We start from the raw sequence: 25,954 nt of genomic DNA on the forward strand, positions 1-25,954 counted from the left end.
GATGATTAATCAGTTTTCACCTCTTTCCTGTTCAGTAACAGAGGAACAGAGTGAAGACACCCACTACCTTGGTGAGCGGGACTATATGACCTTTGACCCCAATCAGAACTGGTAAAAATCATATGTTGGTTCTGTTTTTAATGCAATCTTTCAAATCTTTCAGAGGCTGCAAAGGATGAATCTGGTAAGTGATACATAATCATATAATCAATACCTGAACACGTATTGAGTGTGTGCTGAAGGTCAGAATCACTGCTCCTTCCAACAGAGGAGGAGCACGCCAAAGCCAAGGATGACATCACAGGTGTGTAAGAACCTCTGGCGGCCATTAACAGACATCATGTGATCTTTCTTTATCTGACACTCAACATTGCATAACTGTGAAATCCTCCTCCTACAGAGGGAGGCGGTAACTCTGACGCTGCAGCAGCTCACGGGGGTAAGAGACGTTTAACTGTTCCAGCATCAGTCTGTAGGTGGCAACAAAGGAAAGGACAGTTTAGGGAAGGCCTCCACACTGACATGTAAAAAGTATCGCAGCTATGTGACTCACCTCCCCCCTTTAACCACAGAATCAGAGTCTGAGTCCTCAGAAGAAGCAGAGGGTGAGTTTGAGACATGAACCTATTTTCAGCACATTCAGTCTTACCCTTATTCGTCTGTAGTCTGATCATTTTTGTCTTTGCTACATTTGACAGTGAGACAGAAACGTGGTAAGTGTTGTGTTGTCATCTACTCTAGCAGTTTGTTGTAAATACGTAAAGAAAAATATATATAGATTTTTTTTTTATTAGGTTCATTAACCACAGCTAATTATATTAAAAACTATTTCAAAGATATTTTTTTTTATATTTCAATAATTAATTTATTTTTTAAATATATTTTTCCAGAGCACCATGAAGAAGTTGCAGAGACTGTGAGCACTTTGGGTAAGATAAACACAACAGCCACTGAAAATGTGAATTCCTGACTGCAAAAACCTACTTTAACTCCTCATTTTCTCCCCTGCAGGTGAAGTCAGTCAGGATTCAACCAAGGAACAAGGTGAAAACATGCAAATGTGATACACACACTTCATATATATAAATAAATCTACTTCTAGCCAAATTCAGCTTTTATCTGTACACCAGTGTGATCCATATGGCAGCCAACATTTCTCCAGGCCAAAACTACCTGCTGAGGCAAATATGGTCAACTGTTTTCAGCAGCCCAGTGAAAGTTAAATTGTAGGTTATGCAATCCAACGGCTCATGAAAACCCCAACCACTCGCACCCAGTGTCATCTAGATTCAAGTGTCAAAAAACTGTCTGGCTTCTAAATCAAGTATGTCATAAAACGTCTGGCTTAGAGCAATTACTGTTTCACAACAAGCCAGTCTGTAAAAACAAACATATTTTTAACATTTATACAATCTAAAAAAAAAAAAAAAAAAAAAAAAAAGTTTCCTAGGAGAAATCACCACAAAAATCAGTTCACCACTTGACCTCAAACATTAGCTGCGAGGATTGTTTGTGAACAGTGCTTTCGTTGTATGTTAGTAAATCTAGGACAGGAATCCAGGGCAGTCTGAGATGTCTGTCCCCAGGTGCTTATTTTTGCTTGATTTATACTGTAACATCGGCTTCAGGTTATTTTAGGACCAAGGATGCAGCGTCCCTGTCCTAAAAGATGCTGAAAGGATTGTTTTATGATTGAATAGTTTTGATCCAAGGCTGTGGATGCAGTGATAAAGCACATCTGCGTCACACTGTTAGGGGAGGAACATTCATGAGACGAATTGCCTCTGTAACTTGTTGTAAAGAGAAGAAAAATTCCACCTGTATTCGTAAATGCTAACCCTTCGGGGCACAGCAGGCAGCTCAGGGCTTTACACACTGCTGCAGTCATCATTCATCAGTAGACAGCCAGGGGAAGTGAGTCATACACATGGAGAACCCTGGAAAACTACTGAATTGTGGTGCGTTTCAAATGTAAAGCTGGTATAAAGGCATCCTCTCTATCCCTGTCACAGATGTACCGGAGTGAGAAAGGGCAGAAACATGCATGTCGCAAAGCTCACCCACCACCCGATGCCTGAGCGGCACTCAACTTACTACCAATAAAAAGGGAACTATCCCACCTACCTGTATAACATGCGTCTTCTTTTGTCTGCACCGAGACAGAACACTGATTTTACACCAGTAAACAGTTCCAGTCTGCATTCAATAAAGGTTCAAGACAAGTATTTTCCCATTTTTATTTTCATGTTTTGTTTTTTTTTTTTAAACCACATATGTGGATCATAGTATGTTGATGTGCATATTTAAAAAAAACAAAAAACAACCAAACACCTCTTTGGTAGCTAAGGGAAAATAAAATGTTAAGGCAACTACAGCATCTATAGGTCTGAAATGCATTTAGTACTGCAGCCAAACAGCTACACACTGTTGGCATGCAGCATATGGCTGCCCTCGTTCAGATAGAGAGACCAGGTCAAATCAACACCAAACCAGCCAGTTACATAACTTTTAAGGACCCCATTCCTCCTCACATATAACCTGTAATTCAGCTTGCCAGACTGAGGGACAAAAGTAACTCTGAATTTGACCCAGCTGTCTTGGGCAGGTGCAAATTGTACAGAAAAAAAAACAAACAAAAAAAACAAACAAACTGGGAAGTAGCTGACACAAGGTGAGCCATAAAAGCAAGGCTGGGGTAGACCTAAAGCATTTAACCATTCATGCTAAGTTTTAACAGCAGACTTAAGGTCTTGTCTGAGAGTGCCTTGTTGCATTGGTTGACATTCTGCAGTTACATTTCTCAAATTCAAGTAACCGGGATACTCCAGGGAGGTTTTATTTTGGATTGATAGACAAACGAGAGCCTCAGGGGAGTCTAGAAAACTGGATAGCACATTATCCATTAACTTTAGCAATTGTTGGGCTTTGTTGTTTAAAGGTGCTGACTTTCGATGCTCATGATACAGTACTTCCTATACCATTTTGCAGGTGGTCACATCCATTACTAATAATTAGTACCTCCAGCACAGTGAAATACAATAGTTGTGTAGTAGTGGCAAGCTGCAGTGCTGCAAATGCATAATGCTTCAGCGTGGTAGAATATGATCAGACTCAAATTTACAGTTGGCTGGAAGTTCATTTTGTAGTCCCAATTCGGGGGTACAAAGATGCCAGTTGTATGATGTTATTTCATTAATAACAAATACTTTGAACTGGGGGAAAACACGCACAACAATAACCTAATGTTTTACCTATAAATACTTCTTTCTCATCTACATTACTTTAAGCATGTGCTATGACTGGAGTTACATCTGCAAAAGGCTAATACTGCATTTAATTGTTCATTTCTTTATAATGTGTAAAACAAAATTAAAAACAGCATGGTTGTATATACACAATTTCAAAGTAAAAAAAAATCTAAGAATGAATATTAGCACAAAAGAAATGTGTTGATTTTTGATTAAATCTGAGTGAAATTGATATGAAAAAGTAAGTCAGAACAAAGAAATGCAAGCTTCCCACTGGAAGTAATGTGGCCCACATGGGACAAACAGCAAATTCTAGTTTGAAAATGATGCAGCCAAGACCCACAGGCCCATACGACAAGTCTTTTCAACATTTCTACTATTTTCCTTTTTTTTAATGAAGTTGTTGGCTTGAGGTAAGCAATATATTTTGGCCTTCCAACTTTTCTCTTTCTCCTGGTGCCCACTGGAGCTGTTTCTTTCTCTTCCCCTGCTTGGGGTGCAGTGAATGCTCACAGGATGCCATAAATGAAAATGGCCATAATGGCAGCACTGATCAGACCAGAGATGGGTACAGTCACAAACCACGCCATGAAGATGTTTCTGAACAGACGCCAGTCTACTGCCTTCCTAGAACGCAGCCATCCCACTGCAACCACAGAGCCCACCTGGAAACACAGCAGATGTCAGATTGAGTCCATCATCTTTCTTAAGTTTATTATTTCAAATAATTGGTGTACACACTTAAAATAGAGGAAAAGGTGAACGTTAATTCACATTTAGACTGTCTACCAGACTGTTTACTGTAGCCTCCTACACACTAAATAGTCTCATCCCCATGTCTGAGTCTGCCTCCCTGACCACAGTGTTTGACCAGCTTACCTTGCAGTGGGTGGTGGAAACAGGCAAGCCAATGTTAGAGGCTACCACGACAGTTATGGCTGAGGCCAGTTCAATGCTGAAACCACTGCAGGAGAAAAAAGAAGAACAGTCAGTCAGCATGGCCACTAAATCCAAAAGACCAATAATGTCTGCACAGGATGTGGTTTCATGACTAAGGGGAAACAGGGTCAGCACTGTTTGAAGCATCTGTACCTTGAGGGGGTGATGGGAGTTAGGTCCTTGCCCATGGTCTGAATCACTCGGCGACCCCACACCCAGAGCCCAAAACAGATGCCCACGCCACCATACAGCAAGAGCCAAACGGGTGTTGGTTGGCATGAACTCACGCTGCTGGTCTCGTAAACCAGCCACAGAGCAACCAATGGTCCAATCGCATTACTGCAGAGGAAAGAATGAGCTCATTATAACAGCAACCAAAAGGTTCTAATCTAGTAGGTGAAAATATCACTAACTACATGCCAGGCAACCTAAGTGTCACCTTTCAGCCTGGTGGCTAGTTATTTTATTTATTTACATTTAAAAAGTCTCTATACCTGACATCATTTCCTCCATGGGCAAAAGATCCAAAACAGGCTGTGAGGATTTGGAGGAACTGGAAGAGAGTTGAGACTTCTGGTTTGTCTGACTCAAGCCTGTCTTCATCCAGAGAGCTTTGGGTGCTACCTGCATCCTCCTTTCCCATTTCTAGTGTGACCTCGCCCTCTCCCAGCCCCTCAGGAGTCATGTGCTCTGCTACAGCATTGCAGTAGCTAGTGTAACTGTCCATACGCACACGCTTCCTGTCATGACCACCTGCCCCCGGGGCCTTGTCGCCATCCTCGCTGGCACGGAAGTCACCTTCTTTATGCTTGAAGTCTCCATGCATGCCGATGATGGCCATGGTGTAGGAGGTATAGCTGTTATTGCGCCGGATGGGTCGATCACCCCCCTCACCCATGCAGTCACCAACCTTGGCCAGGTGGAGCTTGTGCAGTAGGTCCTTGTAGAGGCCAGAGTCCTTGTGGACTGTGTGATACTGGCTGTACCCATTGCTTGGCATCTGTGCTGGTCTATTGTTGAACTGAACCTGATTATTGAATTGCACCTGATTAGAAGCATTTGCAGAACCATTGGTCTGCTGAGCTTGCTGGTTGTGGACCTCAGCCTGACTGTTTGTTTCCACTGGTTTAGGGGCTGTGGAAAGTAGCCAATAAATAAATAACTTAAGATTTCAGTTCAGTTTCAAATTCATTTTTTTGTTTTTTAGAAATAGCATTTGCTTATATAAAATTGTAATTACAAAATATTGGCAATGTTAGTGCATGACTCACCCCCATTTGCATTGCTGTACTCGCTGTCATCAGAGTCTCCTAGATCAAATGCCACCCTGCGTTCCTTATTTTCAACATCATCAGAGTCTCCAATGTCAAATGCCACCCTGCGTTCCTCAGCAGGACCCTGGGGTTGAGCGGAGAGGTTTTGATTGACAACTGGGGTCGTAGGCATTGACGTGTCCTTGGCAGTTGGTTTCAGTATTGGACAATGGGCTTCTCGCATCTCCCTCTTCTCCATCAGGGGGCTCTCAGAGGGGCTGGAAGACTTTGCATCTCCTAGCAGGGTAGGATGTGGGGTGAGATATTCCTTGGGTCATGTCCAAACATACAGCAGAGAAATGCTAAGAAAACACATGCTCCCTTTCAACCTTAGCTGTGGGGAGAATTGTGTAACAGAAAAACCTTTGTCCTAAAAATGCACCATTACCAGTGTGCAAAGTAAAGCCGCATGTTCATCGGATCAGATAAATGGATTATGACCTTACAATGAACATATTTTTTCTACCACTAGCAGCTTAGCTTAACTATGAGTCAACACACACTGTAGCTCCCATGATGTTTGCTTGTGGTTTCAAAGTGAATCAGATACTTGGTGCCAATATTTTCTGTGATAATCATAGGAATAGTCTGACTGACTCGGTCACGTTACATCATTCGAGGTGGTGAGAGCCAGAGGAAGAAGCAGCTCTCGCTTTACAGGTTGTCCTCATAAAAGGCAACGTAAATGCCAGGTCAAAACCCTAAGTCAACTGAGACTAATTTTAGTCAAGGCGGTAAAGACCAATTAGTGGATCACTACGACCCAATTAAGCTGCTTGTCTATAGGATAGAGACTGAGCTGGACAGATCATGCTTGGGCAAATAAACATGACATTCCACTATATGTTAAGAACCAACATGACAGGTAAAGTCAATGTGACTCAAATAATGTGTTAAATATCCCTGCATGAAAAAAAGTTATACAATATAAATAGGTGTAGTAATATAGCTACAAGTAAAGAAAACTGAAAGACCCTCTTGAATTTATGGGTTTCATAAAAGGTTCTGTTCAAAATTACATTACAACCTACATTTAGGGGCCTGTATTTAGTGATAGAGACAGCTATGTTGTAATTATTCTCGATAACTACTCTATACAAAAACAAAAAAAGCCACACAACTTTTAGGGGACCAGTAAATGTGAAGTAATAAAATTGTATTAACAATAGAGGGAACTCCAATACTTCCATGGAGGAGAGAATGGTGTTCCCATTTGAAACACAGTATTGGCGTGTACAAGCAGAGGACTTCTCTCCCCTTACTTTAATCCAGGATTATAGGGCAAACAATAGTGACAATATTTTTTTTATTAAAGCAACTCAATTATGACAAAGTGTTTCTAATTTCCATTTGGTGGGATTATCATGAGCTGTTGGCATGAATCGGTTTAAGTTACATCTGTAGTGCTAAATCCTTCAATTGTCAAGTGGCTCAGGAGCAGAAACCAGTGAGTTATCAGTTTTCCAAAAAAGTAAAAAAAAAAAAAAAAAAAAAAAAAAAAAAAAAGGTAAGCATGACTTACGTTCAATCTTCTTCTTGAGGCGAGGGCAGACAATAAACCAGACCACAATGGCAGTCACAACAGAGAAGCCCAGTGAGATGAGTATGATGCCCCACCAAGGGATCTTGTCAAAGCCCAGCACTGAAGGACCGCCAGGGCCATGGACAGAAAAGGGCACAGACACACAAAGGCAAAAGGAAAGGCAGTTTTAGAAAACAAGGCAGCAAGTGCTACCTTTTCTGAATGGACACCACAAAGTTCCACTGGACTAAAAGTGATGTAAATTTACAAATGGCACTTTTTAGAAAACTAAAAATTATACCATTTGACACCCATTAATGAAGTCAACATTTCAAAAGGATAGTAAAATTTCAGGTGAAAATTATTTCCTTAAATTAAAAAAAAAAAAAAATCTAGATACATTTTCAAACTTAACCACAAATGAATGAAAAATAAGTGAAGGTAATAACATAGTAGCTGGACCATGTGCAACATTTTTTGGCAACACATGACTAGGTGGCAGGACTGGATCCCTGTGCCACGTCCAAGTTAAATATGGAAAGCATGTGTACCCCTAGATGTGAACAGTTATATAACATCTAATGGGTGAAAGACCAGAAATGTCACCATGACCCCCAAGTGCCCTTCTAACAACTGCAAATGGACAATGAGCCCCTTAAAAGGCCACAATACTTTGGGAGGAAGAGGAAGAGCGTGGGGGTGGGTCATTCACTAGGGCTGTTTGCTGTAGCAATAAACTCACTACTTGCCAAGACTGCAGCAGGGCTGGTGCAGTAAAGGTAGGCGTAATGAAGAACATTCTGGCATAAAGCAGCTATTTAAATTTCCCTGGGGAAGCAGTCATCTTTGTCATACAGAGGGGGCACAATTGCAGCGTGGTTAACAGAAAACAAAAATTGGAGCTATTGAAAAGTCCAGCAACAATGGCAGTAAGGTGACCGTACATAATTTAGGAAAAAAAAAAAAAAAAAAAAACAAACAGCACACACAAAAACAACACTTCCACCAGCTGACAAATGGCTGGGAAGTTTAAAATAAACAAGAGGAAATAAGGGCCAAGGCCAAATGATAAGTGTCTCAACTGCTGTGTTCATTTGAGGGCAGAGTCCACAGTTCACTCCCTCCACTGAGTCACACTGCAGCATGACTGCAGAGCACCTAACTGATGTTTATTTAGTTACGCAATGGAGGCTCTCTCCCTTCATAACAGTAAATACATGAGGAAGAGGGGGGGGGGCTGTAGCAGCCTCTCGCCTTCATTGGCTCATATGTAGTGTGACATTGAGATGTCAGATGTAGTTGAACACTACTCACAAGTATGGTCCACTTTATGTGGGGAAAAAAAAAGGGCTAACTGCATGTGGAAAGTCTTTGTCACTGTAACTTGTTTGGACTTCTTTCCTTCAAAAAAGGTTTTAAAAGCTCATCTGGGCCTTGTTGTCTGATAAACACCACCAGACAAAAGGTTGGGTTTATACCACAGCCATGCAGCAGGATGAATGAATGAGACTGCACAGGAAATGGAATTTAACCATGGCTGCATTCCAAATCTCTCCATAAAACCTCTGTATCACATGGCCTAATTTACACAATAACATGTTTTTGGCACAGTACCATATGTGAAACTCATCAAGTAACCTCAATGACAATAGCAGTTCAAGTGGCAGTTTATGACTCACTTGACAATGAGCCATGCGCCTATTTGTCCTCACTTTTGTCTGCACTCAACATTCCCCCCAACAACAAGTGTATACCCATAATACCACAGTTGACAAAAGCAGTCTGAGTAGACCCAAAAGGTAGTTTCAGATGAATGATCCAGATTAAAAAAAAAAAAAAAATAAGCCATCTACACTGTGATGCGAGTATCAGTTATGTCGTTTAATGTTTGGCTTCCCCAGCAACCAGTGCCACAGGGTACTTGCTTTGTGGAAGGTAAACCAAACAAAAGATTTGTATCCAGCTAAACACATTGAAATTCAATCAATGGTGTGGGTCAAAGTATACAGTTGCTATGGCACTCAGCCGTATGCAAACAAAAAGGTGCTTAGATGTGCATATGAAGTAGGCTTAGCAGCACTCTTCCTCCACCTCAAGGCAGCAGATAAACCGATTCCTGTTTCTCTGGTATGAAAGTAATGTCATATTGATTTAGGAAGACTTACATCTTCATATTCAGGTGACGAACATTTAAGGGGCTGGCAATTGCAGCATAATTGTTTTCAGGATAAGACTTTCATTTTACAATGACTGAGGCAGTAGTGGAGTGGCACAATCTAAGTGATTTACAAGGTGTCAAGAACCCAAGTCACAGTAAGTCTCATCTCTAGAGATCATCTGCTGGCCTGCAAATTCTTTGGCCCAAATTTTTGCACATGCTGATTTAAGGTCTCTGGCATTGGTCTATATTTTGAGTACTGGAATGTCCGGCAGGGCACCTGGTGTCCCAACGCACCACTATGACAGGTTGGGGCTCTGGGGAATGCAGAGTCCTCTCACAGGAAACCAAACATGCTGTTCTCAGTTCACTGCAGATACTGCTACTGCATTACAGTGCAAATATCAGCAATAGGCAGCAGAAACAAGCCTACATTGTGTTGGATTTTACTTTTCTAATATATATGAAAAGCTAAATGTGACTTAGCTGTGTGGCTCCGTGTTAAGTAACTATGAAATTGATCATGTAGGAATTGATAACAATTATCCTGGATTAAAGTGGCTTCTGTGAAGTTAAAGACTTCGACAATGTAATGGAAATTTCTCTAAATCTAACACTATATAGACAATAGTGATGATGAGTTTGTTTGAATATCCAAACTTGACAGAGGATGCAGTGTGTTTGTTGGTGTCTAAAATGCAATCTCACACCTTTTTTTCCTGAGGTACCCTAATAAGGGTCCTCATGTACAGTGTGGTGAGGTTTGAGGAACTTCACACAACTGTACAGAATGTGCCTGACTAAGCAGGGTATGTGCTATGCGGGAACTGCAAGTGATCTCCTCTTTGTCAGTGTGTCGACCATATCTGGTCAAACTCTGGCCTGTAGCAGCCATTTAATGGCCCAGGCCAGCTAACATCTTGAACTGTTAGGCCCTGTAGAGAGAAAAGAACAAAGGAGCAAAGGTTGTTCATTTAATAAAGATTTTATGGAGGAGAATTAAGTAGCAACCACAAATATTCAAAGCATTATTAGACCAATTCTGAGAAACAGTGCAACTACTGGCAACACACAACTATAACCATTTCAAACGGCCTCTTTACTTCCCTTTACCTCCTCCATGTCTGAAGGACAGACATTGATGTCAAGAGTAAGGTGAAATCTAATTTCCATCTCCCTGTTGTACTCCGCTCTAAAACTTTATTCCTGCTATGACCCACATACTGTAGAACCACAAGCAACAAAGCTCAAAAAATGTTTAAATAAACCCAACTTCTGTGAAAGTTGTAAACAGCCTGGCTCAGTCTGGAATATGTGTGGGCATCCAGTTGTCTGAGAGTGCAATTTATTTTAAGCTGTGGCTGCAGGCAGGAATGCAGAGCAAAATGACAAAGACAATGATACTCACTCGGAGCGCCAGTGAACATGATGGAGAACAGGTTGATTCCCATAGTTATGGCATAGAAAACAGGTAAGGCCTTCAGTCCATTAGGTACAGGGTCTTTCTACAGGGAAAACACAGAGTATACCAAGTCAGAAATAATAGTTACCCTAAAAGACAAAACCGTAATTTACTGTCAGATTACTGTTGATAACATAACAAGCGTATGTCAGTCTTTGATCTTTGCTGTCTGATGTTGATAATTAACTGTGTAAGAGCAGTAGCATTGTTATTGTCATAACATGCATTTCCTCAGTTGCTTTTTAAGTTTCAACTGGTTGTATGCTGAAATTGCCCTTAACAGTTCTCATTTTACAAATAAACGTTACAAGTTGATAAAAAGTCATCTTACCTTATGCAAGATGAACATGCGCACAAAGTAGAAAACAACAGCTGACATTATTCCAGACAAAAGGGGACTCAGGAACCAGGAAGCAACTAAAAAAAAAAAAAAAAGTTTTACTACTGAGTGGACATCTAATATCCAGCAATTCAGTCATGTAAATGGACTATAGTTTTAAACTTTTGAAATCAGACACCACTTAAACATAACCTTTATATATATATATATATATATATATATATATATATATATATATATATATATATAAATAAATAATTTCAGCTGTGGTTTGAAACAACCTATACTCAAATTGTCTTTCAGACTGTGCCATTTGTCAGTTTCAACTATGAGTGGTGATCACCACCTTTGTAAAGTGAGGATATGTGCTTTTATAATTTGCCAGTCAAGTGAGGAAGAATTCAACAATGTTCTGGTTGACATGAGCTTGTCAACATGTAAAGAACATGTAAACATAAATAAGCAAACCACACAAAATGAGGCAACAATTTCAAAAACAAGAACGTTACAGCAATTGATCAACTTCTGTATGATCCTACTCAATAAGCAAGTAAAATTGCCACATGTTCTGACAAATGGCTACACTTCCTCATCTGGCCATTTCAATAATTCCATAAAAACTTAACCCACTTCTGAATTTCATCTAATTTAAACTTCATATTCACATGTGTTGTGAGATTAACCATCAGCAACTTTTATTCTTAACCCAACTGAGATATTATAAAAATGTCAAAAAAAAAGAAAAAAAGAAAAAAGGTCATGATGGCCTGTGAGGCCGTCATGACAATGACATTTTTAGGTCAGTTGATTCAAGTATTAGACTTACCAATACGGAGGAGTTCAAACCACTTGACTCCCTGCTGGCCTTTGGCAACCAGTGAGAAGCCAATAGTAGCACCAACAATGCAGTGTGTTCCAGAAATGGGGAGCTTAAGGAAGGAGGCAGCCAGCTGCCACACAGCAGAACCTAATGAGAATAAATAAGTTGATGATGACAGACCTGAAGTCAGATTTTCCACATAGCTTTTCAGACAGTAAAATAAACATTTTATTAAGCACAAAAAAAAACTTTAAATATGTTCTGGTTGTAGTGATTTCATTTAATTTCAAGGTGTTGAATTGGCATCCAACTTTTTTTTAGTCTTAAGCAGCACAAATCGAGCTCTGTTCACAGGGTTCATTGACTATAGGTTTAATTACATACAAGAAAAGCTGTAGATACTCACCGAACATAGCACTGACAGATCCAGCCATCAGCACGTGCTCGGAGCCATTGTACATGCCCACATCGATGATACCCTTGCGGATGGTTTCACTCACTTTGGCCCCAAGGAGAACTGAGCCTAGAGTCTCAAACACTGTGGCCAAAATACACGCCTGTCGCAAGGTGACCACTCCTGAGCCTACAGCTGTGCCAAATGAGTTGGCAACATCATTGGCACCCACAGAGAAGGCTAAGATGAAGGCAATGATGAAGCCAACAATCAACAGCCACATGTACTCCACTAGAGAAGTTGGCGCTGCATGTGTTGCGAGCCCTGCTGTTGTGGCCAAGATTATTGCAGTTGCAGTTGTTGAAACCATGATTGTAGATTATTAAGAAATTGCTTCACAACTTAAAGGGAATGAATAACTTTCAAATATATATATTTATATAATATTTCTAGACAGCTAGCAGCTAGTAAAAAAAAGAGGTACAAGGTCAAATAAATAATTAGCTACTCTTCAGGCCCACCTGTTAACAGGATTTTTAGGATTAGGCAGTGCAAACTCAAACAAAGTTTATCTGGAAAAGACCAGTAAACCAAGTAAACTGAGGTATGATGAAAGCTTATTGCTATCCTGTAATTGTACTAGATCTGTTGCTATTCTCTGGGTGCCAAATGATCAAACAGAGTGAAAAGACAGCCATTCTGCAACTGTAACTGCAGATGAGCAGGGGGACATCCTGAAAAGACAACAGACAGAAAGCTTGCTTTAACAAAAGTGCCTATCTCTTTCCACGATCACGTGGAGGCTCATAAAAATCCAACAAAGACAATGGCAGCACAAAGAAGACACAAAGCAGACAGGGGGAGTCGATGTCTATAAAGAAAACGAGCAAGAGAACCGAGTTGAGCGCGTGGAAAAGTCCAGAGCACCGAGGCCGATCTCACGCGGCTTCCTCGTCTGAAACCCCAAACCCATGGGAAGCCATTTTTATAGGTCGTAGGAAGTAGCCGGCGTTTAGTGACGCAGCCGTCCACTAATTCTAAACAGGAGGCTTCACCGTGTCACTGTTTACTGATCGTCTCCGTGGCCGTTTGGGTGATTAGGAGCGTCTTATCTAAAAAGGAGACATTGTCGTTTTGTTATGTGCGCACGTGTCGTGACCCGTTAATACAGCACGGCACCACAGCCCTCTGCCGCCGCGAGCTCAGGCGTCTGTGGACTGCCAACAACTTCATCCTCCTTCGATTCGACGACAGTTCTCCCTATATCATAATCAACTACGGCTCCAGTGTATTTTTTGTTATCTGCGGGTTTCATTGTGTTTGACGTGCTATTCAACGCAACCGGATGTGACACAATTTAGTCAACATAAGCCAGCGACTTGCTGCTGTACCACCGACTGACCGGAAGGGCTCTCACCGTCATGTGTCGAGCCCATTTCGGTGGCCTGCCAAGACTCTTACCGACAGACGGCTAATGTTAGGTTAACACCACAGGACAGGCGTCACTGTGCCACTAACCTTTTCCCGAGCCAAAGGTTAGCCGTAACTAATATTAACGCCAACCGCCATCCAGTACCCGCCACATATCCTCGGTTATGTCTAATATTTACTATGTGTCAGTTTCCACCTGATTATAATGTTATAACCAGCAGGCGGATCGTCAGGGTGTTGTTACAAAACCTAGCACGATGGTCTGTTACTCCGGCCAACGTTAGCAGTAGCTTTACCTTGACACGCGACGTTGGCGTTTCGTTGGTTATGACTGAATAAACAACCTTTCTCACGAGACTGTGGTTCGTGTAGTTTAGTTAGAAAAATACTCACCACACGTCGCAGTTGTCGGTCCCGAGGAAAAGGGTGCTTGCTAGCCGGAAAGATAATTATTGCGCGCACAACCCGTACGGTTAGCGCGCGCGGGATAATTACAAAAATATAAACTAATGAAATTTAGGTCCCTCAAAAAAAGCTTCCTGAAGTTGAAAACGAAATGAACTACTGAAGTCCGTCGGATTTGATGCGAAATAACTCTCTTTTTTCTCAAATTCAGACACGTCTTAGTTTGAATGAGAGTTTCGCTGTCGCATGTGGGAGGCTCGCTCCTACCGGTCTGAAGAGCCGGGACTTTTTTCTTTTTTTTATTTTGTTGGATACACCCTTCCTGAAGCTCCGCCCATCTGTCAGAGAGACTTCCACCCCCCACATTCACTCTCTCTCTCTATTTCACACTTATTCTCTCTAGCTCTTCATTTATTTATTCTAATTTATCATGGCCTCAGTTTATTGTTGTCTTCCTTTGCATCATCACTTTTCCCTGCATTTCTTTATTCAATATTCAGATAATCTGCCACTACAGATTGGAGTAGAATTTGAGTACATTCACTTACGTGATACGTGTACATTTCTATTATTTGTTATAGATTTCCTTTTTTTCCTGCTACATTGTTCCACTCAGTGATAAAAGACGTGCTCAGATGGGTAAAAATTGGGTAAAAATTGCAATAGTACAAAATAAACACACTCCATTACAAGTAAAGCATTTAATTCCAAGTTGTAGTAAAGTGCCAGTATTAGTAATAACATTCACAATCAAATGTACCAAAAATACTGGATAGTTAATTTATTCATAGCAATGATAGATATCGTATATGCATTTGTAAAGATGTAGAGGGAGGTGATTGAACATATGGTACATTGAATCGAAAAAAAAAAGACCTTAAAAGTCATATAAATACGATGAATTGTTTTAAATAAATACAAAAAAAGACTGTAGTAGCCTCATTATGATTATTGTCTAATATTATTTTATTGATTCCGTTATTATCAACACTTCTGAATGCACTTGTAATGTAGACATTTTGCTATACCAGAAAATAAATCAATAAAAAAAAAAAAACATTACACAGCTCTATCTATCTATATTTATGATTGTAATAATGTCTAACATAATCGATTTATTCAACATTCATGCGACCACGTTTCAAACAAATCAGAGAGGCACACGGACAGATTGACGCAAACTCTTTTTGCCCCTTATGAATACTGCTTTCTGGGAAACAATGTCACGTGAAAAGAGAGCAGGCAAACACCCAGTGACAGTGATACTGACAACAAACAACTTGACATTCATTCATGCTTATCCGGCCGGAAGTGACAAGATTCAACCTTCAACAAAACCAATGTTCTTAACAGTTTGTTGCCATGTTCACCAACATCAAGATTAACTCAATGACAGAATTACTACCGAACAGGCACAGCAAAATATACATGCAGTTGATTAATATTGTAGCCAAAACATTGCATTTAAACAGAGAATAGGCCAGACAAACCACTGTTGTTTATTTACGTTGCGTCATGCTTTAATCACAGTACGTATAATTACTGTTATACCACCCGCTCGCCCCTTTCGTTGTTCGTCCCAACTTGACGTCACTCTTTTCGTAGATCATGGAAAAATTTTTCAGAAAACCATTGGGCAATGTTTATGGTCGGGTGTGATACCTTTTAATTACGATTTTGTCTCGTCCTCTGAAAGCAGCATTTCACAAACGAGATACTTGGTCTCACTCAATCAATCAGATCAATCAGAATCAGAAACAGTTTCATTGCCATTGTATATACACACTGCGAATTTGACTCAGGTGTTTCAATCTTGGACAAGGAAAGAGAAAAAAAAAGGAAATTTATATATATATATATACACACAAAGGAAATAAATAAATAAATATAAATATGTCTACATATATACATTGGAATTAGAAATATAGTGGGATATCTGTTGTGGGATACTACTATATCAGACAGACTGGAAATGCAAAGGAATCTATTTGTGAATCACCAAAGATTCCTTTCTTCTCCTGAATGACACAGTTTACATCACACATGTACCCTCCGGCCCCTGACCGACCGGCACTGTATGGCAGTGTTTCTTGTTCATCTCTGCAATAGTGAAACGGCACCATCTGGCGTACATTACGGGATTACAACGTTTTATAATCCCCCAAATCTTTTTTTGTAGTATTACAGTAATAATGTCATGGTTAGTCTTACATTTTCGTTTAAAATTTTCCGCCTAGCAAATTGATTCATTTACACATTGATGGAGAATTAAGACCATGAAAGAACGCAATTAACATTTTCTCCTTTTCCAATATCAACAAAACAACGTAATTGATAAAGAAACTTTCGAAACAGCACTTTGTTCAGACCTCTGGTCATGATCACCAGAATAATTTCAACTCAACTGCTTGCATAAAGCGTGTCTGCCTTCTTGTGAAGCACAGCTTGAAAGCTCTCGTGTCTTTACATAATACCAATGAAGACTGAAGTTTTTGGCTTTGAATTGCACCGCTGGGGGGCGAGTTTGGCCTCCTGTTCCTGGTTTGGGTTCTCCTCCCCCCAGACACCGATCAGAGACCAGGTTGTAAGATTTGGCTGTTCTCTGAGCGCAGGAAGACCAACATGAGGGGGCTCTACTGGAGTCATACATACATGCTGGTTCTGAGATAGACATCCACTGCAGCCAATCAAAATGCCCCACAACGGGAATCAGCCAATGAACACCCACTTAGAAATCTCTAAGGCGGGTTTTCTGAGTGGGTGTGTGAGAGGCAGCCGCAAAAAGAGGTCAAACGGTCTGCTAGCTTCAAAAACTTGAGGCCGTCTCAAGCAGACGGTTATTCTGGATCTGTAGTAGATTACGTAGTTTGTGGTGTCGCTTTTATTGTTCAGGATTCCGGAAAAAAAAGCGGCACTGTGTTGGGGTTTTTATGTCAGTGTGGCGTCACCAGCCTGTGAACTGCGACAACGTTAGCTAATGCTAATCACTCATGTGGCGTGTTCACAGACATCGGGTCAACTGACGGCCGAACCAGAGTGATATGACGTTTGTCTGTCAAAGGTTCATGGTATCATCGTTTTCGAGGTAATGCACGATTCACCCCGCCACAGCTGGGTATCTGAGCTGTGAAGTGCATTAGCTAGCCGCTGCTTCTTTGCATTTATTTTGTCTTTGAACACTCGTGTCACGGTCACAGCTGTCATGTTGCACTCCGTGCCCCGTCGTCCGATCAGCGAGATCGGCGTGAACACGCTGAGGCTTCATAGCAGCCGGCCGTTCCGGCGGGCCGCCGAGGAGGGCAGAGGGAAGATCGAGAAGGTGTCGTGGCTGGGCAGGAGTATGACCCTGCTGCTGTCCTGGATCCAGAGGGCAGGTGCAAGTGAGGCTGCAGGACAGGGCCACAAGAGGAAGGGCCTGCTCTCCATATTTGCGGATCACTGCAGCTTTGTGACCGGACAGAGGCTCCGACGGGCCTGTCAGGTCGGGGAACTTTATTCAAACCTGTACTCCGAGCGCACCAGGTGGAGCCTGGTGGGGAACTTCTGGCGCAGATTTCAGAGCAAGCACGCCCCCAGCGGGAAACTTATCGCGGCCCTGGCTGGTGTCTTCATGTGGGAGAATGAGAAGATACAAGACGAGGAAATTCACAGGTGAGAAGTATTAAAACTTCTTTAAATGCATACAATCAGTTAGGAACAGGTCTACAGTTTAGTGACAGAAAGGGGGCAACAGGGGGACACTTATAGGTTTGACTATGAAAGTGTTCAGCATGTCTCTTCCTAGATGACACACCAATTAATTAAAACATTCAAGCTAAGAATAAATAAATGTTGTGCAATTTAGTACCTTACTCTTTAGATACTTGTTTCTATTAAATGTATCACCCATTTGTATATGTAATGCTGCATTTCATGATCTATGTAGAATTTGCCGTTCATTAAACAGTCCTGATTTGCTTCCCTTTTGAAGGTGTGGACTTGAGCTTCAGGCACTGGAGGCTGTAAAACGCCTAAATTCCTCCAATGCGGTCGAACAACAGGGTTCTGGCTGGGAGGTTGTGATGGAGAAGAAAGACTTCAGAGTGTGGAAGCGGCCTATTCCCAACAGTCACCTCTATGAATACAGAGGTCAGCTAACAGATAATATCAGAAGTGCACACATTCAGATTTCTCTCTGTGTTGCTCTGTTTGTCCGTTGGTTGTGATATTGGTATGATTCATCTGAAAAATCAGCATTTTTTTATTTATGTGGTAATTGCAGTGTTGGGCTCCTACAGTGATGTCACACCAAGACAGTTCTTCAATGTACAGGTAAAGCCCTTTCAATTCTTAATATGTGAAGTCAATCATTTCTTCCACTGTAGAACTTGGGGATTTTGAATTGCAGCGGTCTTCTGTTTCCTGAACCCTCCACTTGTGAACAGTGTTTATCAATAGAATGACAGTAACACTTGTATATCCAGCTGGTAATGCATGTCATTTGAATGTTCAATATTTATTACAGTGCTACTTTTACATATGACTATATTATTCAGTAATTGGGCATATGGTATATTTATGGCAGCCTATTTTGCATCTCCATTACACTACTGCTCTTGCACGACCTACAAGTTTTGTGTGCGCAGTATAAAAGCAACTTTAGCTCTCTGTGCTATATTAAGCACCTCACCCTTCACTTATGTTTTTCCCCTTTTACCCAGTTGGATACAGAGTACAGGAAGAAATGGGATTCTCTGGTTATCAAGCTTGAAGTGGTGGACAGAGATTTCAGTACAGGCTCTGAAGTTGTGCACTGGGCCACACACTTTCCTGTGAGTTACTTTTGAATGTGTTTACACAGATATGGGTATTTGTTGTACCAAATGTTCATTTACTTTTGTTGTCTAAGCTGAGTGGGAAGGACATTTGTAATGACATTTGGTGAAGGCCAAATACTGGCCATTTTATATTCAGTTTATATTAGAAATCGTCAAACATTCTTTAATCTTGTTAAATCACCCCTCACAGTATCCCATGTACTCAAGGGACTACGTGTATGTTCGCCGCTATGATGTTGATGTCGACAACAACCTGATGATCTTGATATCCAGGTGGGAAAATCAAGATTATGTTTTGGGATTTTTTTGGGATTTAAGATTTTTGAAGTCTTTTTCCTGTTACTGATCACACAGCTTTAATTTTCCATCTGTGATTTTTGTCTTGTATGGGATTTTGTTTTTCTCTTTTTTGGTATACAGAGCTGTGCAGCATCCTAGAGTCCCAGAGACTCAGGACTTTGTGCGAGTCCACTCATACCAGTCAAAGATGGTCATTCGCCCTCACAAGTCTTTTGATGAGGTTTGTTGTTACAAACTACAAGAGTCAGTTCAAACTGTGTCTGGTGTTCTTTGTTATTTACCCACTGACTTCTTAATTGTTCACAGAATGGTTTTGATTACCTGCTGACCTACAGCGATGACCCTCAGACTGTCTTTCCTCGTTATTGTGTGAGCTGGATGGTGTCAAGTGGTGAGCTACGTCCAATTGGTTAAAACCTTTAATCAGCATTATTTGCTTGCGGTTGCATTCAGATTAATGTGGGTTTTCCTTATTTACCGAATAGGTATGCCAGATTTTTTGGAGAAGCTGCACACTGCTGCTTTGAGGGCTAAGAACTTGGAAGTTGGGATTCATGACTACGCAGGAGTCATTAAATCTGGAGACGCTAACCGTCAGCCGAGCCAGGATCGCCACAGCGGAGAGACCACACACACAGGTGGTCCTGGACAAATCTACGCTTGAGACTGATGTATTGAAGATCAAGGCTTATGTTGGTGTATTTTGCTTACACTTGAACCCAAATTAAATCCTCCAACACCACGTTTTTTGGGTATGTTGGCTGAACGGCAAGTGGAAGATGCAAGAAAGACAAATATACTGAAAGTCCATCCATAGACATGGTTATTTTGGTTGTAGATGAGTTGTTACCTGAGCACTGTATCTGACAGCACTGTTGTCCTTGGAGCAAACGTTGCCATGGAAATTGCCATACAGACAGCTGGCCATAGCGCAGTTTCTGCCTAACCAACTGAGGCCAGGTGGCTTTTTTTTTTTTTTTTTGTATTGATGTATGTCCTACAATTATTGGTGAGAATGAGTCAAAACTTCTAATTGTAGAAATGCTTTTTTGCCAAAGCACTGTTTTTCCTCAGTTTAATGTTCTCTGTCTGGCTTTTCAGGCTGCCAGCAGCCACGTCACTCTGTTAGTGTCTGTGGGGTGATTTCAGAAGTGGTTCTGCATTTTTACATTATCACTGTAACAGCACTATGGCCAAGATTTGACACTGACAGTGAAAGTTTGCACCAAGGCCTCTGTGGGAAATGCTCTCTAACATGTCTCCTCATTTCAAGAGACTGGTTTCCTCTTTGCTTGCATCATGAGCATTTGCTCTTTATATGACTGGATGGGATGGATTGAAAAGAGTCAAACAAAACAATGCCATTACTGGAACAACTGCCCATAGAACTGCTAACGTAAGATTTTTCTCTTTTTTTTTGTGCGTGTGTGTGTGTGTGTGTGAGTGAGTGTTATAAAGATGGCATTTGTTTCCTGTCAGCACAGTTGAGCTTAACGCTCTCCTCCACCATGAGTATGTGACTGTTCCAAACTGTCAGTATTGACAAAATAGCCTTTTGAAGATAAACCAGTCCTTCAGCATTAGGGGCACAGTGTCTTATAACAACCACGTAAATCCTCAAATACAATGGTACTAAGCTTCTAGGAAGGCAACTTAATAGAGACACAAAGAAAAACCAGTGCCCTCTTTAGAGAAACATGTAGCCCTCACGCCACATTACAATCCATTTACATTTAGCATGAGTTAAAAAGTTACATCTCTTGTTTCAGCTCAGAAATTGTTATTTTATCAAGTGCTCAACAGCTGTCACTCTTTAGTTTACACATTTGGAAATATAGGTGTTTGTTTTCTGTGTGATATTGCAGATCTCGTACATTCATAGAGCCATAGTCTGCATACTAGAATCCATTACTCCTCTTATTAGTAAAACAAGCTCTGTAAAATGTTTCACCTGTTTTGTGATTCTACTAGTTTCATTACTGATGTGAGCCCTAAAACAACTCCACCGCCATCTGATCCATCCTTCCAAATCCTTATTAATTGTTTCAGGGGTTGTTTTGAATGTATGATGAGCACCACATCCTGCGGCATTAAACATCACCTAATAAAGTACACTGTTTACAGCCTGACAATCTGGTACAAATATCTTGAAATTCATCCATTGAAATTGAGCATCTTGTACTACTTGTATTGTACTGTATCAGTTGTAGGCGGTACCTTGAACTGGATAAGCTGCAGTATTTGTTTTAAATAAAGGTATAGTCAGTGAGCCCAAAAAAAAAAAAAAAATCCCTGCTGTGTCAAAAATATGTGTAATAATCTGGAGTGAAGTGTTTCCTGCTGGTTGATTGGAAATGGCAGTGTAAGATGTGAGATAGGCTCGGCATGTTAAACTTGAGACAGAGGAAATGTTTTCGATATATCTATCTTTTGTGTGTTCAAACCAAACTGTGAGACTTCAATGAGTTCCTAATGGCCCAATTTAACTTTATGCAATATTTCTGTATGTTCAGCTTGAGAATGTAACATTTCGATGCTGTGTTGTATGTAGACACCTGTGTGCAACCTGCAGTTGGCCGTAAGAGTTCTTGCATACTGTTGCTTCTCCTCTCTGTAAGCAAGACATCGGTTGTAATTTGCTAATTTACAAACTGTGTGGATAATTTCTGTGATGAGAAACTCTCATAACCCTCTGATTTCAAGAGTTCGTGAAATGCTAGATTAACTAATGAGATTAAATAAATTTTATGTGTTATTCTGTGGTCAGCTCTTGATTGCAGAGTTCTCTGGGTTTTGACCCTTTCTTGTCATCTTGTCAGGGACAAGGTTCTTAGCCTTGTGTTTGTGCAAAGCAGCCACTGTAAACCAGTCTAATGGGATAATCTATAAAATTCATATTCCCTGTCTGGGCATGAAGTCAGCTAAGGGCTCCGTGGTTTACTGACAGCCATCTCTGCTCAGCAGCTTTAAATAAAACTACAAGATGAAGCTGTAGCCGCATTCCAGATCAATTATTTTGTAGAAGATGTAGTTAATAATTGTGTTAATGTTTACAAGCATGGCAATGTATACTAAGGAAATCATGTGCAGAGGACTATATATGACATTTGTTGTCATTCAAACTGTGACTTTGGAAAGCTGCAGACAAACTGATTAAACTTTTGATTAAACGTAATGGAACTACATCACCGCCTACAAGTTTCTTTTCTAATATTAATACAATGATAAAAGAAACTTGCACAGAATCCACTTGTGATATGGATTTGCTTTTCCATCAGGATCGGGCTGGGGGCTCCCCGCTGACATTGGGCGAGGGTCAAAGCACACCCTTGGACAGGTCGACATTCTATCCAGGGCTGACATTTAGAGACAAACCACTCACAGCCACACTAGAAGAGAATGGGCGAATATGGCATATAAAACACATGGATTTATTTTTTGATTTCCAATGCTTTTGAAGACAACCACAAGTTGTATCTATAATATTAAATGTAATAATGAGGACTGCATTATATTGGCTATTTCACTTCACTCCAAAATTTTCAGTCCACCCCATCCACAGTTGGAAGGTTGTATTCCCCAGACATTTGAATGTGACAAAGCATTTTAACTCAGGACAACATAATAAATGAAGAGTCTTGGCGTTCTTCACCAAGTCATGACAAAAATTCAAACCAGAGTTTTTTTTATTTTATAATTCATTTTATCATTGAAAGTAAAGACTGAATTCATTTAAAGTCACGAGTCATTAAGAAATGAGGAGCCTGGTTTAATCATTTCATATTTATTGGTGGAATGTATTAGTTGTGGTTAGTCTTACGAGACATCACAGTTGTTGAAAATAAGTGGACGGGCACTGTATAGACACAAGAGTAATATAATTTTATCATCATCTCTCCAAGCACACATTGTATAAACCACTTCAGCTTGTATGTCTCAGCCATTGTGCAGTGTCTCATTGTTTGATTTATAGATCTGCGATGTGTCTGCAGTCTTTTAGGAGTGGACATTGTTTTTATATATGACCTCTACAGACTGAAATTATTAGCCATTGCCACTGAGCACTTACTGTAATTGATCGTTTCCACAAATCTGCCATATTGGAACCAATGAGCTTGTAGAAAATGACAGTTTTATTTATGAATGTTGTAAACCGTGCAAGACCCACACTCAGTTTCACTTCTTTATTCAATTCTTTAAAAAAAAAAAAAACTGCCATTAAAACACACAGGCTGCTCAATGGATATTTATTGGTCATAATTCTACATCTTAGGTCAACGGGACATAAAATGCAATGAATGAGAAAACAAAATTAGAACACAGAAGCAATACAATCATGAATTTTAAATAAAATGTACTGGTACCTTTTGTCTCTAGCTCCCCAACTGTTGACTACTCCCGCTACGGTCTTAGTATTCTGGTCTAGCCTTTAATATTTTTTTTTTATGCAAAAGGATATCAGCAACTTAAAAATAATTTCTAAGTTAGCAAAATTTTGTAAAAGTGTACAAAATTTACAAAAGAGGGCAGACAGTGCTCCGAAGCCTCCAAGGTGCTTGGCACAACCATGGACAGAAGATGCACTGCATGGTTAGATCAAGCACAATGGGGTCCTGGGCAAGACAAAAAACCAACGCAGGATCCAACTTAGTGGGACTCAACCGAGGGACTCCAAAGCTTTGTTGAATATGTAAAATAAGTGAAGAAAACCAGTAAAACAGAATATATATTTTTCTTCTCATCAGAGAAAGCTAACTCACTCTACGTAGATGCAGTCAATTATCAAAAATCCCAAAAGAAATTTAAATCGTCAGAGTATTCTCTGAGCTCTTGCAGTTGAAGGACAGTCCAACATTTTGGTGACATCTCCAGTCCAAGACACAAAAACGTGTGAAGGTGTGAGAGAGGGGGTCCGCGCTCACTGTCAAACAAAAAATGGTGCCACCGGTTTACGCAGTGATTGGAAATGAGTTGTAACACGTTTGCTATTAAGAACATCTGCAGAATAAAAGAAAACGATTAGTCATAGGTCAGAGTCACTGCGGAAAAAAGGGCTACACCCTTCCTGCGCACGAACTGCGTCAAACCCCTCCCTCATGTCCTTCGCGCCCAACTCTACCAGAGACGGCCAAAATAAATACATAAATAAATAAGCAAAAGAAAGAAAGTCTATGACTTGACCCCAACAGTGAAATCTAACTGTTTTTAAGAAAAGATGCACAGCAGGCCTAAGGTTTGGCGGCTTAACCAAATTACTTCTCCATCCCTCTATTGGGTGACGGTCAACTGATCAATGGAAACAGAGTTTGGGTAATTCGTCAGAGATCTTGTTAAGGAACGGTTACATCTCAGAGTCCACTCAATGAAATTTTACTTAAAATTGACCAAAATAAAGAGTCTTGATGGTCTGTGGCCCAATGACCTCAAGAAGGATAGTTACTGCTTTATAGGGTCCATCTAAGGGCATTTACTGTCTCCTCGGAGTAGACACAATCATTCCTCCCATTTTAGTCCTAACTGTGTTAACAGCCACTGAGTACTATGTCAAGAGTTATGCTACCAAAAGGCCGAGAGAGCTGTTTGTCCGAAAGGTTTGACAATCTTGTTACCTTCTCTTGTGCCTCTTTGCGCTCCCAAGGGAGGTCTTACTAAAATGAGAAGGCATGGTACGATAATCAACTTAGAGCTCAGGCAACTGAACCACTTTGTGTGATGAAATTACACCATAATGCATATTAATGCACCATAGAGAAAACCCCACATTGGAGTCACCAAATGGCATGAAAAAGAGAGTCTTTTGGATGAAAATGGTGGGTAGTGTTAGTGAAACAGACCCCTGTTTTTCAGGACAATGAGGGCATTTCAAAGTCCTGGGATGAGTGTGGTTGATGGGATGATGTGATGATGTGATGATTTTGTTGCATGGATGATTATGATACATTATGATACTCTCTTACCTTAGGTTTCGTTTTTTTTTTCCCCTTTTCAGAAATTGACAAGAGTGGCCACAGGAAATTTCATGAGCTTCAAAGTCAAAATTTCAAAATCTGATTGAAGTTCAAACAAAGGATGCTTACATTTTCTCAATCATTCATCATTAGAAATTGATGGAAAAAATAAAACTATTATTTAGACTGAAGATCACAGTAACGCAAGCATCCTAATAAAATTATCAATACAACACTGTACTGCTGTCTTTGGAAAGTTACTTGCGGTCTTTCCAAGAAACCCACCTTTCCATCCGCTGGCCCCAAAGTCGATGCTAAGTGCAGCTGGTTGAGGGGTGATGAAGGCGGTAGGGTTCTCTGAGCTGTGTCTTGGGGTCTTTCAGCTTGCTCTACTTGAGACAGACTGTCCTGACTGCGTCCTCAGCACCCTTCAAGTCCCCATCTCCTGCCCCTCCTTCAAGATAGGAGGGGTTGGTGATGATCTCTTGGGATAGGTGCACTGGCTAGGAGGACTTGGTCAGGCTGGGATTGGATGTGGCTTGGGCAGTTTGGGGAGTGGGAGGGTGGGGTTGGAGGGGGGGTGCTGGTTCCGCATTTCATAAATATTAATACAGAGTCCTCCCTCTCCAAATGGGTAGATTCTTTAATTTTGTTAGAGGGGGAAGTGCTTTATTCACTTAATGGCTTTTATTAGTGCCTGGTCTTCAACTCTTTCATTAGCTAAAGTGCTGCTATAATTTACAGGGTAAAAGGGGGTGGGGCAGAGGCGGTGTCTGAGGAGGGGTGATCCTACTGCTGCTGGATAGGCAGGCATTACCTTCAAACCACTGCAGCTTTTCCTAAGAAGTGGTTCTGCT

At 40.7% G+C, this 25,954-nt stretch overlaps 2 protein-coding genes across 2 annotated transcripts; one reads left to right on the forward strand and one right to left on the reverse strand.

Annotated features, from left to right (window-relative positions):
* Window positions 1–2,223: 2,223 nt before the first annotated feature.
* slc20a1b (solute carrier family 20 member 1b) lies at window positions 2,224–14,289 on the reverse strand. The gene is made up of 11 exons (XM_029516267.1): window positions 14,021–14,289; window positions 12,209–12,930; window positions 11,809–11,949; window positions 10,974–11,059; window positions 10,589–10,685; window positions 7,023–7,142; window positions 5,459–5,737; window positions 4,682–5,321; window positions 4,341–4,526; window positions 4,128–4,212; window positions 2,224–3,913 (listed from the first exon to the last, which is right to left on the reverse strand). The coding sequence occupies exons 2-11, from the start codon at window positions 12,564–12,566 to the stop codon at window positions 3,758–3,760; spliced, it is 2,148 nt and encodes a 715-aa protein (XP_029372127.1). The 5' UTR covers window positions 12,567–12,930; window positions 14,021–14,289; the 3' UTR covers window positions 2,224–3,757.
* A 2,510-nt stretch (window positions 14,290–16,799) lies between these two features.
* Window positions 16,800–21,458, forward strand: stard7 (StAR related lipid transfer domain containing 7). The gene is made up of 9 exons (XM_029515824.1): window positions 16,800–17,117; window positions 17,230–17,683; window positions 18,003–18,160; window positions 18,294–18,343; window positions 18,733–18,843; window positions 19,040–19,122; window positions 19,270–19,369; window positions 19,456–19,540; window positions 19,635–21,458. The coding sequence occupies exons 2-9, from the start codon at window positions 17,235–17,237 to the stop codon at window positions 19,811–19,813; spliced, it is 1,215 nt and encodes a 404-aa protein (XP_029371684.1). The 5' UTR covers window positions 16,800–17,117; window positions 17,230–17,234; the 3' UTR covers window positions 19,814–21,458.
* The last annotated feature ends 4,496 nt before the right edge of the window (window positions 21,459–25,954 follow it).

Source organism: Echeneis naucrates, chromosome 12 (genome assembly GCF_900963305.1).
Source record: "Echeneis naucrates chromosome 12, fEcheNa1.1, whole genome shotgun sequence".
Taxonomy (NCBI): domain Eukaryota; kingdom Metazoa; phylum Chordata; class Actinopteri; order Carangiformes; family Echeneidae; genus Echeneis; species Echeneis naucrates.

Coding starts and splice junctions, on each gene's coding strand:
- slc20a1b (XM_029516267.1), bottom strand. CDS start 12,566: ATGGTTTCAACAACTGCAACTGCAATAATCTTGGCCACAACAGCAGGG. Junction 7,143..10,588: donor CATGTTCACTGGCGCTCCGA/GTGAGTATCATT, acceptor GCGGTCCTTCAG/TGCTGGGCTTTGACAAGATC. Junction 4,213..4,340: donor ACTCCCATCACCCCCTCAAG/GTACAGATGCTT, acceptor TTTCTCCTGCAG/TGGTTTCAGCATTGAACTGG.
- stard7 (XM_029515824.1), top strand. CDS start 17,235: ATGTTGCACTCCGTGCCCCGTCGTCCGATCAGCGAGATCGGCGTGAAC. Junction 17,684..18,002: donor CAAGACGAGGAAATTCACAG/GTGAGAAGTATT, acceptor TCCCTTTTGAAG/GTGTGGACTTGAGCTTCAGG. Junction 18,161..18,293: donor TCACCTCTATGAATACAGAG/GTCAGCTAACAG, acceptor TGGTAATTGCAG/TGTTGGGCTCCTACAGTGAT.